This window comes from Acyrthosiphon pisum, chromosome A2 (assembly GCF_005508785.2).
Source record: "Acyrthosiphon pisum isolate AL4f chromosome A2, pea_aphid_22Mar2018_4r6ur, whole genome shotgun sequence".
In the NCBI taxonomy this organism is placed as follows: Eukaryota; Metazoa; Arthropoda; class Insecta; order Hemiptera; family Aphididae; genus Acyrthosiphon; species Acyrthosiphon pisum.
In genome coordinates this window covers 53915110-53929365 of record NC_042495.1, presented here as the reverse complement: position 1 = coordinate 53929365, position 14256 = coordinate 53915110, and the positions used below count along the sequence as shown (strand labels likewise).

General features: G+C 27.9%; 1 protein-coding gene across 1 annotated transcript; it reads right to left on the bottom strand.

Moving 5' to 3' along the window:
- Nucleotides 1-102: 102 nt before the first annotated feature.
- On the bottom strand, nt 103-13518 carry LOC103309887. Its single transcript, XM_008186546.3, has 2 exons — nt 13124-13518; nt 103-2610 (listed from the first exon to the last, which is right to left on the bottom strand). The coding sequence occupies exons 1-2, from the start codon at nt 13296-13298 to the stop codon at nt 185-187; spliced, it is 2601 nt and encodes an 866-aa protein (XP_008184768.2). The 5' UTR covers nt 13299-13518; the 3' UTR covers nt 103-184.
- Between the last annotated feature and the right edge of the window lie 738 nt (nt 13519-14256).

Sequence of the window (14256 nt, the reverse complement as noted above, 5' to 3'; positions counted from 1 at the left end):
GCTTTCTTACAATCAAAATTATTAATATTTACACTGTAAGTATAACCTACTTTACTTATGTTATATATTTTATGAATTTAATATTTGTAATTTCAGTATTAAAAAAACAGTATGATTATTATTATTATTATTTTTTTTTTTTAATATAAAATAAATATATTTTTTACAAAAAAAAAAATCATCATTAAAGCTTGTCAGAAATGATCAATGGATTTTTATTGATTTTTGCTCGTTCCTCGTGTTCTATATTTTTAGCCTCGTCAATTATCCACGGATATATAATGTATACAAACTTTTCTGGATCCCCAAGTCTTGATGGTACGAGCCTCGCTACACTTTCTTTAGTTAGAGTCTGTTTCTCGATTTCCGGCTTGAGTAATTTTATAATTTTTTTTAACAAAACATGTATTTGTTCTTCGTTTACCTTTTTTTTAAGTACGTTTTGAGGATACATGTGATTGTACCAGAGTTCTGAATCTTCAATAGATTGTGAAGTGTTTGGTGTTTCCGTAATATACCGATCTTCATTGTATGTTGTTTTTCTAAATTTTGAGTCACCGGAAACTATATCAAGAGGTATTTTTCTCTGAACAGAGTTATATTGATTTATCGGTGCCACTGTTGGTTTCAATGTGCTTTTTTTTATTCCTTTTGTTGTGGTCGAGAAGTAAGTATTAATATTACTGTCTTTGTATGTATTTGATTTTTCAGTTGAAGTTGGTATATTTTGGCTTTGGTAATTATTTGAATACATAGTTATATCAGATGGCAAATTATTTTGTACAGTTTTTACGGGTGTATCTGTGTTGAAAACGTTATGCGAAGGAATAAAAATTGTCGATGTTGAAGATGAAATAGTTGTTCCATCTTGATGTCTAGGAGTATTTGTGTTCTGTTTAATGTTTTTGATATACTTATTGGTATTATATGTGATCTGTGGACTTTTCTCAGTTTTAGTATCTACTAATATTGTAGTTGTGATATTTTTAATATTGAGTGGTTGTAGAATTGTGGGCAATAATGAAGTGTAGCGTAAACTCGTTGATTGGATTTTATTGTTTTTGTCGGTAGAAGATTTTACATCTGGTGATTTAGTTGAAGAATAATATTTATGTTGCGATGGTGACGATGTGAATATCATTGAAGAAGAAGATATTTTTGTATACGGCAATGTGGACGTTTCCGAAGTCGTAATAGATATTACCGATGGACGTGTTGACGAACGAATTAAATTATTAATGTTATCCTGCCCATTACTGAATGTAGTAAATTTCTTATCAGGCTTACCATTTACCTTTTGAACTGGGACGTTATATGATTTGGCGTGTATATCTGTTTCGGCTCTAGCCACAGAGGAGGGTGTTGATATTTTGGTATCATTATTTTCACACAATGGAGTTGAAAATATTGTAGTCGTAGTTGTTGTTGGAAGTGTAGATAATGCATTTAAAACTTCGGGGTTTCGTGTTGTTTTGGTCATTTCCGTTGATATTTCACTGATATTAATTATTGACGTTTTTAAAATATCAGTCGTGTACTTGTCGTTTGAATAGCGATGAGAATTTCGTGATTCGTCCGGTCGACTCCTTTTTTCAAAGGTATCCTCCTGATTTTTTTCACTGGCGGTAGTTGATGAATATGGTGTAACTGATGTAGTTACTAGTTGTTTTGTGTTTGACAACGGCTCTTGTGCTGTGGAATGATTTAATAATATTTGCGTTACTGTACTAAATTCATCGGAGCTCAATGGAACCTGTGATACCGAGTTTCTGTATGTTTCAGATTTATTTGGTTCATTTGATATAGTCAACGGCGGAAGAGTAGAAACTAGATATGTTTTTGGAAAATGAATTGTATCTAATGGCATAGTTGTGTCGAAAACAGAAAAAAAAGTTGACGGTTGAAGGTCTTGAACTTCATGAGATCCAGTCGTTTGATTTTGTTCTGCAGTTAATGTGTTTGGAAGATCATCCGCAGTAAGATGGTCATGTAATTTTCTATCCATTTTTGAATTTGGTTGTTCAATTTTGTCGTATTTTTTTTGATAAATTTTTATCGGATCTTCCATGTCAAGTCCTATCGGTGATGTGTGATCAAAATTATCTTTATTTTGGTTTATTATTTGTTCAGAGGTATGTAATTCCTTGTCATGCTTCTGTATTACTTCTTGGTTACTTGGGGGAATGTAATTTGGGATATTCATAGTTTTTTTAATTTCAGGCTCATTATTTATTAGCGTTGGGCTCATAATTCCTGGAACGTTTGTATATCCAACTGGGAATTGGGTATGTAAAGGTCCCAAAAACCGATGGTGGTATTCATCTTTTTGATACGGAACTTGTCCGACAGGAAGTAGATGAGTTGTTGCATCATAAGTTAATGGAATATAACTCGAATAAATTGATGGTTGATAAAATGGGTTGACGAGGAATGGATAAATTGACAGAGTCGCGATATGGTCATCGTCTAGCATATTAATTTGAGTAGTGCTCGTTCGACTTTTCTTTGCAATACGTTGTATGTTTGTTGATTCGGTGGGTGACTGGATATTTGTACTGTATCTTTCAATTAATTTTTCTATCCACGCCCGGAGAATTTTTTCTTCAAATTCTGAAAAATAATTTGTAAGCTTATTAAGTAATATACTAGATTATTTTTAATGAAATTATTACAAAAGCTAATAATATTATCGATGATAACAACATGACAGTGAACTAATATTATACCAGTGGCGCAATATGAATATATTTAAGTATCTACATGGTTAATTTAATATTTAACCTAACATTTAATTTTGACCAAAATTAACATAGAAAAGAAAACGGGAAAGTGGATGTCGCTCTGCTATACAGTATTCAACGATTCTGAGCGGAAACGGTTAGTCAGTAAAGGACGTTTTATACCTATTATATTTATATTGTTATTACATATCATTAATACGGTAGACAGTAAATTACATTAATATTATAAAATTACAAAAATGAACTAAAATCGGTATTCTTAGTTATTAAATATGTAATTTTGTTCAAATTTTAACTTAAAATAACTTTAAAAAAACTGTGTTCATGTTTATTTCTAGATTTGTTGGCTACATAATTAACTACTTACGAGCAATCTTGTTTTATATTTTCAATCCTTAGCTATAAAAGTTGAATATTTTATACATTTTTAACAACATAGTAATTTGTAAATTTTCAATTTGATAAATATGTCAACATTTGAACTTTATAGGCTGATAAAAAAAAAATTACCAATATATTTTTAATAGGTAGTTCTAAACTGATATTGTATCAATTTGTGAGAAGCCTTCTATTACATTTAATTATTTAAAGCATTTTTACCCAACGAATATAATTGTATTGATATTTATAGAAATAAAAACTAAAAAAACTGAAAATTGAAAATGTTCTTAAACAAATCGAAAGAAGTAGAAATATTTTTAAAATTTTTATTAAGTTTAGGAATTGATAAGATAAACATAATATGGTCTATATATAAAGTATCTTCTATCTACCGTTATTCTCTTTTGAATTACAACAAAATAAGAAAATCGTTACATGATAAATCGAGTAAATATCCAATGTTGTAAAAATTTGAACTTCAGATGCTCATAATTATTTAAATTTAAATTTATTGAAATCTTGCAAATTATTGTATAGCAAACAGTATGCTAAACTGACACAACGTCATAATTGTTTTTCGTATACAATGATTTATCATTGAATTCAAATATAACACATCCGTTACAACAACATGTTAGAAAACTACTGTATAGCAGAGTGGTACCCACTCGTCTAACTTTTTGTAATTTAAAAAGTAAAAATTCTATAGGAATAAACGAAAAAAAATATTTTTACTTGTTTATTATTTTTGAATATTACTTCAAATAAACAAGATCAGATGAGGATAAAATAAATTAAATTTATCCAAATAGTTTATTTTGTTTTAAGATGCTATGAAAAAATTAGGTATTTGATCTAATTACTATATTTATGATTTAATAATGATATTAATTTTTTTATAATTTAAATTTTCATGAACACATGGCATTTGTAGGTAAATTTATAAAAATTGCAAGCTTTACTAAATGTAATTTGCTTACTTTCAACAACATAATTTATTTAAAGCTCTTCACCAAACGTAGGACGGATGTAGATGAGTATGGTTTGATTATTTGGAATGCATAATGTTGTACCGATTGAGTCAGTTAGAATTCAATAGAAATTTTTTGAAATACATAATTAAATTAATTGTAGCAGTTCCGTTAAAATTGTTTACTGAACTACATTGTAATATTGTACTCGTTAAAAAATCCAAAAGCCTATGCAAATCTTGTCACTAAGATAAAAGGTATCAGATTTATCTTTTTATTTGAATATACGTCAATTTAAAAATGTTAATTAAATTATTTTTAACCCTTTTTGGTATAAAATGTTTTTCTTTTTTTTCAAACATCGTTTTAACAAAATGTGTAAAACTATATGTAAATAAAATTCTCTGCAGGGACCAGTAAAGATCCTTGCATATCCACTCATTATTATTAAATATAAAAAGCATATTTTTAACCCTTTTCACAAAGTTGATTATAAGACTCAGTAAAATGGTGTATTTACAAAGTTTTTTTTTATTGTCAACTTCGCTGTGCATTACTCTTAATCGAACCATAGTTGGTCTCAAGTCAACGACATAAATGTTTCCATATAAATTTCCCATGGGAGTTAAAGTTTTAGCTTTGACATTAGCGAATTGACACATTTTTATTTTTCGAAATATGTGTATAATCAGAATTTTGAAAGACAACAATCTTCATACACGTGTGATGGTATATTGAAATATGTATGAGATGAAAACATTAAAAAGTGAAATATATTTTTAAAAACTACTAAAGAAATCTACTTAAACATTGTTTGATTTTGGGTAAAAATAAGTACAAAATCTAACAATTTTTGGAATTTTTACAAGAAAAAAGATATAAAATCAAGCTACACAGAATATTGTAATTGAATATTTAGAAAATAAACCGAACGTAGAGTTTAGTTTGTTGTTTATCGGTAAGGCAACCAAGACATGCAAATAGATGATATTTTTTCCGCTTATATTTTAAATTTTGCTTTTTGAAATATTTTTTGTAAGAGAATCATTTATAATGTTCTTACAGAAATGTGTATTGTTAAAAAGTTAAAAATATTTTAAAATCAGTTTGCTTATTTTGCGAAATTTTTTGAATACCTACTATGTATTATAATACCACGATAAACATTTTTTAATAATATTTATTGCAATTTTTAAAATATTAAAATAGGTATTTATTTTTCTTAATAGTAGATTAAACACATTCAATACTTTTACTTATGCGAGTATTGGCGAATTATAATTTCGGTATTTCGGTTAATTTTTAATTTTTGTCGAGTTTTTATCACGAGAAATAACATATAAAAACTTGGAGCAACAAAATTAGATTTCTTAAATGTCAGTATCTAAAAAATATTGTAGTATTTAGATGTTGTCTAATAGGTACACAAAAATATCCAATATTTCATGTCTTACAAATATCAAAGTCATACTTAAAGTTCCTAAGCGTATTATTAGTTTTTAGTACGATAAGATATATGTTTTATAATGGTGTAATATTATTTATTATAGTTTTATACACATAATAAAGAGAGATCATACTAATTTTATAAGTATGGATTTACCATATTTACATATAAAATAATAATAGGAGTTACTTTTTTTATAGGTTGGCAAATAACTTTTTCATTTCTTATTTAATATGATTTGTTTGTAATATTAAAACTGTTTAATTTAAAATACAAAATATCTGATATTTTTTGATTAGGTATCAAAGTGGAGGAAGCAAACATTGCTGAAATGAATGGATGAATCCATATTAAAATTTTTTTTATTAAATCTTATTTAATTATTACATTTTTTAGTTACATAAACATTTTTTGAACGTATTAAAAAAGAAATGTCAACATTCTACATATTAATACAACCACTTGACAAAAACAGGCTTTTGTACTTATTTGATATAATATTTTATCATTATTTATGTTAAATTTCATTAATACAAAGCTATAGCATTTTTAATGATGTACGTCATTAATATCAATATTCTATTAAATTAAATGGTGTAGATATGTATATTAAAAAAAAAATTGATTTTATTAATATCATTAAAAAGTAAACACAATAATATTATTATTCTTGAATCATTATAAACTTTTTAAAATTACATCGTTATGTAATTCTGTGTTCAACTTAATTGATTTTAAAACCTTCTAATTAGGTTCGTAGTTATTAAAATGTTGTAAAATAATCATATTAATATTATTTTATTGTATTCTTAATTTTTTTTATCATTTATTTTTTCCTTAAAAATATTTGTATTTTAATATTTAGTTTCTTAAAATACAGAAGAAACCGGGATAAAATTAAAATTAAAAAATACTTAAGTTGAATTGAGTCATTAATTGTAATTTTGCACGGATACTTTGTTTTGTTGCAGAATGATTATCAATATGTTTTTAATGGCTGAAATATATTATTAGTATTTCGAATTACTAAAGATATGGTTTGTCTTTGTCCTATATTATTTTGTAAATAAGTGTAGAATATTCATCGTTTATCCATTTGAATATTCTATGTAGGTATAGTATTATATTATTATTTTATGATCATTAGATTCAGAATATATGTTGTGAATATTCCATTATTAATAATTAATATTTTATGAATATATAAGCTTAAAACTATTGATAACGTATTCATGGCATGATTATGAGAGGTACGTAAAGCTGCTTTAGGATTACTTATATTAGAAATTAGAACATTGGTTGAAAGTTGATAGTATTATCAAGATTCATAAATGCTACATTATTACGCTGTTATATTATCCAGATTAGAATTTTTTACGCTGCATCATTAATGTTTTAGTGATAGTTGGGTATATATTATAACGTATATGTAATCATATTTGCCTTGAAATATTAATATAGGTTGACGTTTACACTATTCATATAATCATATTAAAGAAACAAAAAGTTATTAACAAGGAAACCACAACGTGACATGTAATTTAATCAGTTTTGATAAAAAAGTCTATCAATTTTAATTCGATTTATTAAAATATAAACTTGTTTAAACAATTTTCAATAATATTATTTATACAAAAAAATTTGATTACAATTCATCTATAATTGAATATATATATAAAGGTTACTTAAACAAAATATAGAATTGAAAAATTAAATGTTAAACTTTTATTTATAAGTATAGCTATCTTGAATTTATTACATTTCAATAATTATATGTAAGTCTACAAATGGGTTTAATTTATACCATATATACAGAATAATAGTCAAATTTAGAATAAACATCTAATACGTAAACGTTGGTGTTTTATTATTCCAACTCATTAAATAATCGACCTCTTTAAATTTAAAATACATTATCATTTCGAACAGACTTTATTTTTAGACGTTGAACAATTGTAAAATCGATTATCTTCTTAGCGAGCTTAAGGGTCGGTTTAATTGAAATGTACTCAACTTAATACACTTTTAATGATGAGAAATAACTTTTTTTTTTAATTTTCACGTCTCCAATGCATGACAATGGTACTTTTAACTAGTTTCAACTTTTAAGTCACCTATTTAGATTTTAATTTGTCTTAAAAATGGGTTTACCTATACGTCGGTAGTCTTGGATAGCATGAAGTAATTCAGTTAACACGAAATGCACTTATTTGTTGTAGTTTTATACATTCTCAGTTCTGAAAATTAAAAATATATAAAGAACGACGGTTAAATTTCTTTGGTAATTTAGTTTTAAATTATTATTAAATTAATAGCTCCAAAAATCGACGAAATAATTTAATAGATACCTGCGTCATAAAAAAAAAAAACGAAACAAAGTGATTATTTGTGTTTTTATACTCATTATATATATATATATATAATCACTATTGATTGAGAATTTGTATTATATAAATCTCATTGATATTAAATATATATAACACAGACTTGATTACGATTACTCAAAAATTTTCATAACGTGCATTTTTTCTTGCCCCTTGAAATGTTTATAAGTTATATTTGAGCTGTATAACTCAAAACATTTTTAAGTTAAATTTATTTTTATTCACTTTGGGATTCGTGCTATCGATAATCCCCACTATAGTATAATATAGACTATATAATATTATTATATATTTTATGAATTGGTATATTGTAATATGATTTTGCATTTTAAAATAAGAAAACGTCACTTGGACTTGGATGACTGTGTTTGTGTTGTTTGACTCGTGATGTGCTATTAAAACTTCAGTTTGAATAGCGACTTCATTAAATTCACTTACAGGAGGACAATGATTTTAATTTTGCACTTGTAAAACTAATCGTGTAACGAACCGATGCGTGTGTGTACCTTGAATTAAAACAAATGTTATCCAGCTGCAAATGTCATGGTTCAATTAGTTGTTGCAATAAATAATTTTTAATTACTGATCACTATAAGAACATTTTATTTATTTATTTAAAAATAATTTTTTTTTTTTTATTACTTATATATTCATTTTAAAATGACTAACTTTTCATAAATAATTATTATTATTCAATACCTACTTATTTAGATAACATCTAAAGAAAATCAATCAAATTTGACATAAAATATTTATAGCTATATTTACGGAGTGTTCTAAATGTCTGGGTTAACTTGAATATATTTTTTAGCTTCGTTAAATTAGTGATTATGGATAAACAGTTTAAGCGATTGGCGTAAACCTATTAACAATCGATTTTATGATTTTTAACTTTATAAGTTAATAATGTATCTTATAGCTTACGAGTCTTAAATCTAATTTTTTACACTTCGGGTGGCTATAAATCGCAAAATCCTGCTATAGAATAAAATATAATTATAGTTTATAAACTTCTGAAAATTGATTTTCAAAAAAACTTTGATAAAAATAAAAAAAATATTATTCTCCATTAACAAAAAAAAAAAAACTCATATAATTTTATATATCTCGTTGAAGTTAAAAATACAGAAGACTCTCAATTATCCGTGGAATAGGATTGAACGGCAACCACGGGATAAGTGAATTCCGCGGTTAATCCGCAAAATACAAATTGAAAAAAATTATATTGTTATATTAGCATTATACAATGTAATGTTAAATAGTATTTAAAGAAACATAGCTAAGTACACGTTGTATATTTATTTAAACATTAATTTAATACAACATATAACTTTTGTATATTTTATTTTTTCACAAATACATAATATTATAATCCACGGAAGATTACGGATAATCCACAAAGACAAAGCGAATAATAGAGAGTTTAATGTATAATGATCATACTATTAGGGTTTCAAAACTTTTTGCCGTGACCTTTATTATAACTTTCTATGTAGAATTAAACGTTCAGAATGATTAGAGTATTAGACTAAAAAGGTTTGGATATTTTTGACTATGTTTTCTTTCGTTGGTATCTACCGTACGTGATTATCGCTTGAGGCTGTGATTTTACAAAACGTATGAACGCTGGAAAGACTTTAAGTCTCCACCCTACGAGACAAACTAATACTTCCCACACCACCACCTAACACCTTAATCATAATCCATTCGCACGCCGACGCTCGAGCATGATCTTCTATATTTTACATTCAATCTCATCGTTTATATCCTCCATTAGCCACCTTAAACATTCAGCCAGGATTATGAACGCGATGGGCGCCCATAATACATTTATGCGATTTCTTGCTGAACCCCAATCAGTCATCCGCTGACACTCCCTTTCTGCTCACGATATTTCTAGAAAAAATTTAAATAAATTGTTATCATACTTCGTTATTATTTTTGCAGTATAATATCACGTTGTACTGTAACTTCTGAAAAATGACTATGTAATTCAAACGTCATAAACTCATAACACTCAGCCGTATGAATCTATACTCAACGAGATTTCATTGAAACATTTCGATTGAAGGTGGGCAGATTCTACAATAGATAGTCCGAGGTATAGATACTCGTAAATCTGTGAATATAGCTACCGAGAGCCACCGACAAATTTTTAAATGTTTAAATAAAACATAATTTGATTTATACTGGTTAATTTTGATAGTTTTCTTATTCTAATTATCTCGTCAGTTGAATATACAATAATTACCGTATTATATCTACTTTATCACCCATAGGTTAGGTTAGGTCACATTGCATTTATTTGCAGCATATAATATTATGCGGCGCACAATTATTAAAAAATACAAACATTTTTTAAAGAATTTGATTATTATTTTATTTTTAAGAGGATGATTATTTGAATTCTTTCATGGTTTTTTCAATAATATTTTATTTTTTATGCAAGTTTTAAATAGGTACCTACCACGGACTATATCTTAGTCCGTGCTACCTACGTAAAATATCAAGATATAAAAATGTTCAAAAATCACTTCAAAATCAAAAATATTATAAAAATTCGACGGGAATACTCAGATAATATTTTGCCTTTAAGTTTGATGTTAATCAATTAATTCTAAAATTAAAGCTAACAACACGAAAGTTGGAAGTTTGAAACACAAATTTGGTATCTGGTCGTTTTTAAGACGGAGATAACGTCATATTAGGTGGGTGTGACGTTCACAAAATACTCGTATATGTATAACACATAGAAACGTCTGATAAAATGTTCATAGATCTACATTATAATATTATTGATTATTAGAAGGGAAAGACAGTACCATTGAATTATTAAATCTCTTATAAAATGGACTTATATTTAATTTTTCAGTACAGAAAATATCTCTTTGGGAGGAACTTACGTCGTCATAATCTAATAATGATGGTAAAATAATTTTTAACGGATTTTAATGTTCCGTAATACTCGTACTTGCTAGAATATAATGTCTTGATTACGAGATTGTGTTAGGTACATAGTGTCTAGAATATTTTTGTCGACATTTTCTGTGAACGGAATGTCGGAATGTCATTAATCACAAGGTATGAGCGTGCTATAAATTTGATTGTGAAGTTCCAAACTAGATAAAAAAAACTGATATCTATAGTGATCGATAATTTTTAAACATGCATTAGACAATTTAACATCGTTAATAAATAAATAAATAAATGAATGTTCATAGAGTTATAATTAATTATATCAATAGAAAAATCAATGATTATGTCCATAACTTTTTTCTATTTAATATTTTTGAAGTAGGAAATATTTTTCTGCAGTAAAAGTGGACGATAAGATTTATAGTATTTATCGATTATGCGTTGTGATGGACCTACGCGTGAACGATAATGTTATTATTTTCTTCAGGTATCGTGCATTCCGTTTTTCAAAAAGTTTTCGAATTATCGTAGAATTATTATTTGGACGCGTCTATTTTGGACTGTGCGAGTAGAATAATTCATATAGGCATATAATAATATAACAATATTTTAGAATAGGTATAGCAAGAGTCGAGGGATTATAAGTATCAGATGTAAGTCATCGGATATGAGTCCTCTTATTAAAAAAAATTGACTCGTGGTCTTATTCTCCCAAAATAACTCTTATAATATATATTTATTCAGTATTTATTAATATATTAATTGACCAAAAGCACCAAACATATTATTATGATGAATACTTCATGAATAGGTAAAAATATGAAATTCATTGTGGACACAATTCACACATGGAAAACGTATGGAAAACATAATAATATATAAAACATTTATATTGTATTCTCATTTATTCTTTATAAGCTAAAATGAAATAAAACTAGTAAAAACAGAAGATCTAAATAGGACGAAACACATCTACAGGTATTTTAAAAGTTGCTACTAAACACTTAATGGGCTGCGTATGTATTACAATTCGTATGTACAAATAATAATTGCAATTGTCCGAGACGTGGATTATTCTAAACAATTTTTTTTTCTACCAGGAATGATGCAGTATTTATTTCTAATAATTTAATTTTCTATTATTTTGCGTATGCCTGCGGATAAATGATATATTGGTAAGTTTTAAATTTGAGGCCCTCAAGATCATGCCCTGATACTCCGATGTTCTCCTCACACCCCATCTAATCTTGCACTGTTACTGTAGTTTGGGTTGTTACATTATATTATATTATAATAACATCTCAGATCTCAGCCAGGCAGTTTTGAAAAAAACTACTTTAAAAAAGTGTTCGAGACAAATTTTAAATAGTTTTTTTTTCTATTAGTTTATTAATAGTTATATAGGTACAATTTGTTTTTATCATCCATTTCTTAATTATAAATATTGGTCAATATTTGTTTGAGTATTTCATCAACTAAATTACAATTATTTAGAAATAGTAGGCAGGTACCTACCTAAAATTAAAAATGTAATCTTAGTTTTGTATGGAAAATTGACAACTACCTTATTCTTTATTAACTAACAATATCTTATATTTATTAATTAACTACTAATATTATATTCAAATTTAAATAACCATCAAGATATAAACACGCATTTCATTGATTTAATTTATAACTTATAATATTAGGTACCTATTTAATTTATTATATATCATTGTACCAATGGCCAATAGTATCACATAAACGTTTGACACATCATACATACCTACTTACATTAATTGAATAATATCGTTAGCTTAAAACTAGTACTAGTGATATTATTATGTAAAATGATAAACTATAAAGACTTTGATGGTGATCGTTTATTTTTGCAAATATTTTAAAATGTAGGTCAGAATAAAAGTATTTGAAGGAAAGACTAAACAATTGTCAAGTATATAGGTATTCAATATAGTAAAAATTTTTTTACTTATACTCAAATACCTGTTGATAGATAGTAGATTTAATACTGAATATGAGTATTCGAGTAAGAGTCGGCAGTTAAAAAAACAACGATGGGCGAGAATCAATATTTCAAGAAGAAAAATTCGATACGTATCGACATGGAATAGTTATGTACCAACTCGTATCGAAATCTGACACGGATCGGTACGTATCGCTTGTAAATCGCGTAACTTCTCGAACGCTCGAAAATTGACCTGATGCGTAACGGTACACTCCGATTTCTTGCTCGGAAAATCTTCAATAATAATGGAAAACCGACTAAACCGGAGCACTCACCGCCGTAAGAGTCGTCGTCGTCATCGTCGGCACCGTCGCCACCGCCGCCACCGGTGCCACCTCCGATGCCGTCCGTCTCTCGTGGTCGTCTTTCCGCGGAGATCGTCCCCGACATCGTGCCGGACAACAGCATCATCGCGACGGCCAACAGCAGCCACGTCGTCGTCGGTCCCATCCGGAAAGGTCGCGGAAGATGAACGTCGTATAGCTCACGATTAATATCGTTAAACTAAGGTCGTCCGCGTGCCGACGGATTAAACGATATAATGTATAATAATTATTGTGCGTACACGAGTGCCGCTATTGCCGGGACGTTTGCACGCTGCGTGGCGAAAACGACTCTCGAGCGTCAGCGTTTTTATTTTTTTTTTCAGAATTCCGTTTCGTTTGCTGTTTTTTGTTTTACTGTCGGTTTTTATTATTTTTTATTTGTTTTCTGCAAATACACACACACACACACACACACACACACACACACAATCGTTCGGTCGAGTGTACTGTACGCACTCGCATTCGCGCGACCGGGTCCGGACGAAATTCGGACGTATTTCAATTCGCACGCGATTAATTCGACGATGTATATAATAATATAAAGTATAAACGTGTATTGTGTACTTATATTATTATTATTGTTGTTGTTATTAACATTATTTTTCTTTTCATTGGGTTTCGTTGTTATTTATTGTTTTAAATCTCATCACAATATAAATTAGGCGGTACCTATACGTATGAGCAGCGGCCGCGTGCCTGTTTGTTATCGTGGAAAACAATATTATTATAATACCACGACCGAGTGTGCTCCACTTACGCTCGTCGCGTATTGCCGTATTGTACGTATTTGTGTAGGTATATACGTATAGTATATACCTAGATCTGACATGAGTATGTTTAACACTATACTAGCATAGTTACGAAATGGTTGAATCGGTTCACGGATTGTTTAGCATGGAACCGTGGTGTGCCCAAATTATTTCCAGTTGAGGGTGTCGGTGCCGGTTTTTCCAATTTTCCGAAATTATATTATCTTATAATTTAGTTACTATAATAGTTATAATACTTTTCCACTAATCTACAGCTCGATACCTATTTAGGGGGCAATTGATAGTCGATATACGGTGTGCCTATATTACAAT

Excerpts from the sequence above, each read along its gene's own strand:
- LOC103309887 (XM_008186546.3), bottom strand. The coding sequence starts at position 13,298 with ATGGGACCGACGACGACGTGGCTGCTGTTGGCCGTCGCGATGATGCTG. Across the intron at positions 2,611-13,123 it reads CGACGACGACTCTTACGGCG|AATTTGAAGAAAAAATTCTC; the intron begins GTGAGTGCTCCG and ends ATTATTTTTCAG.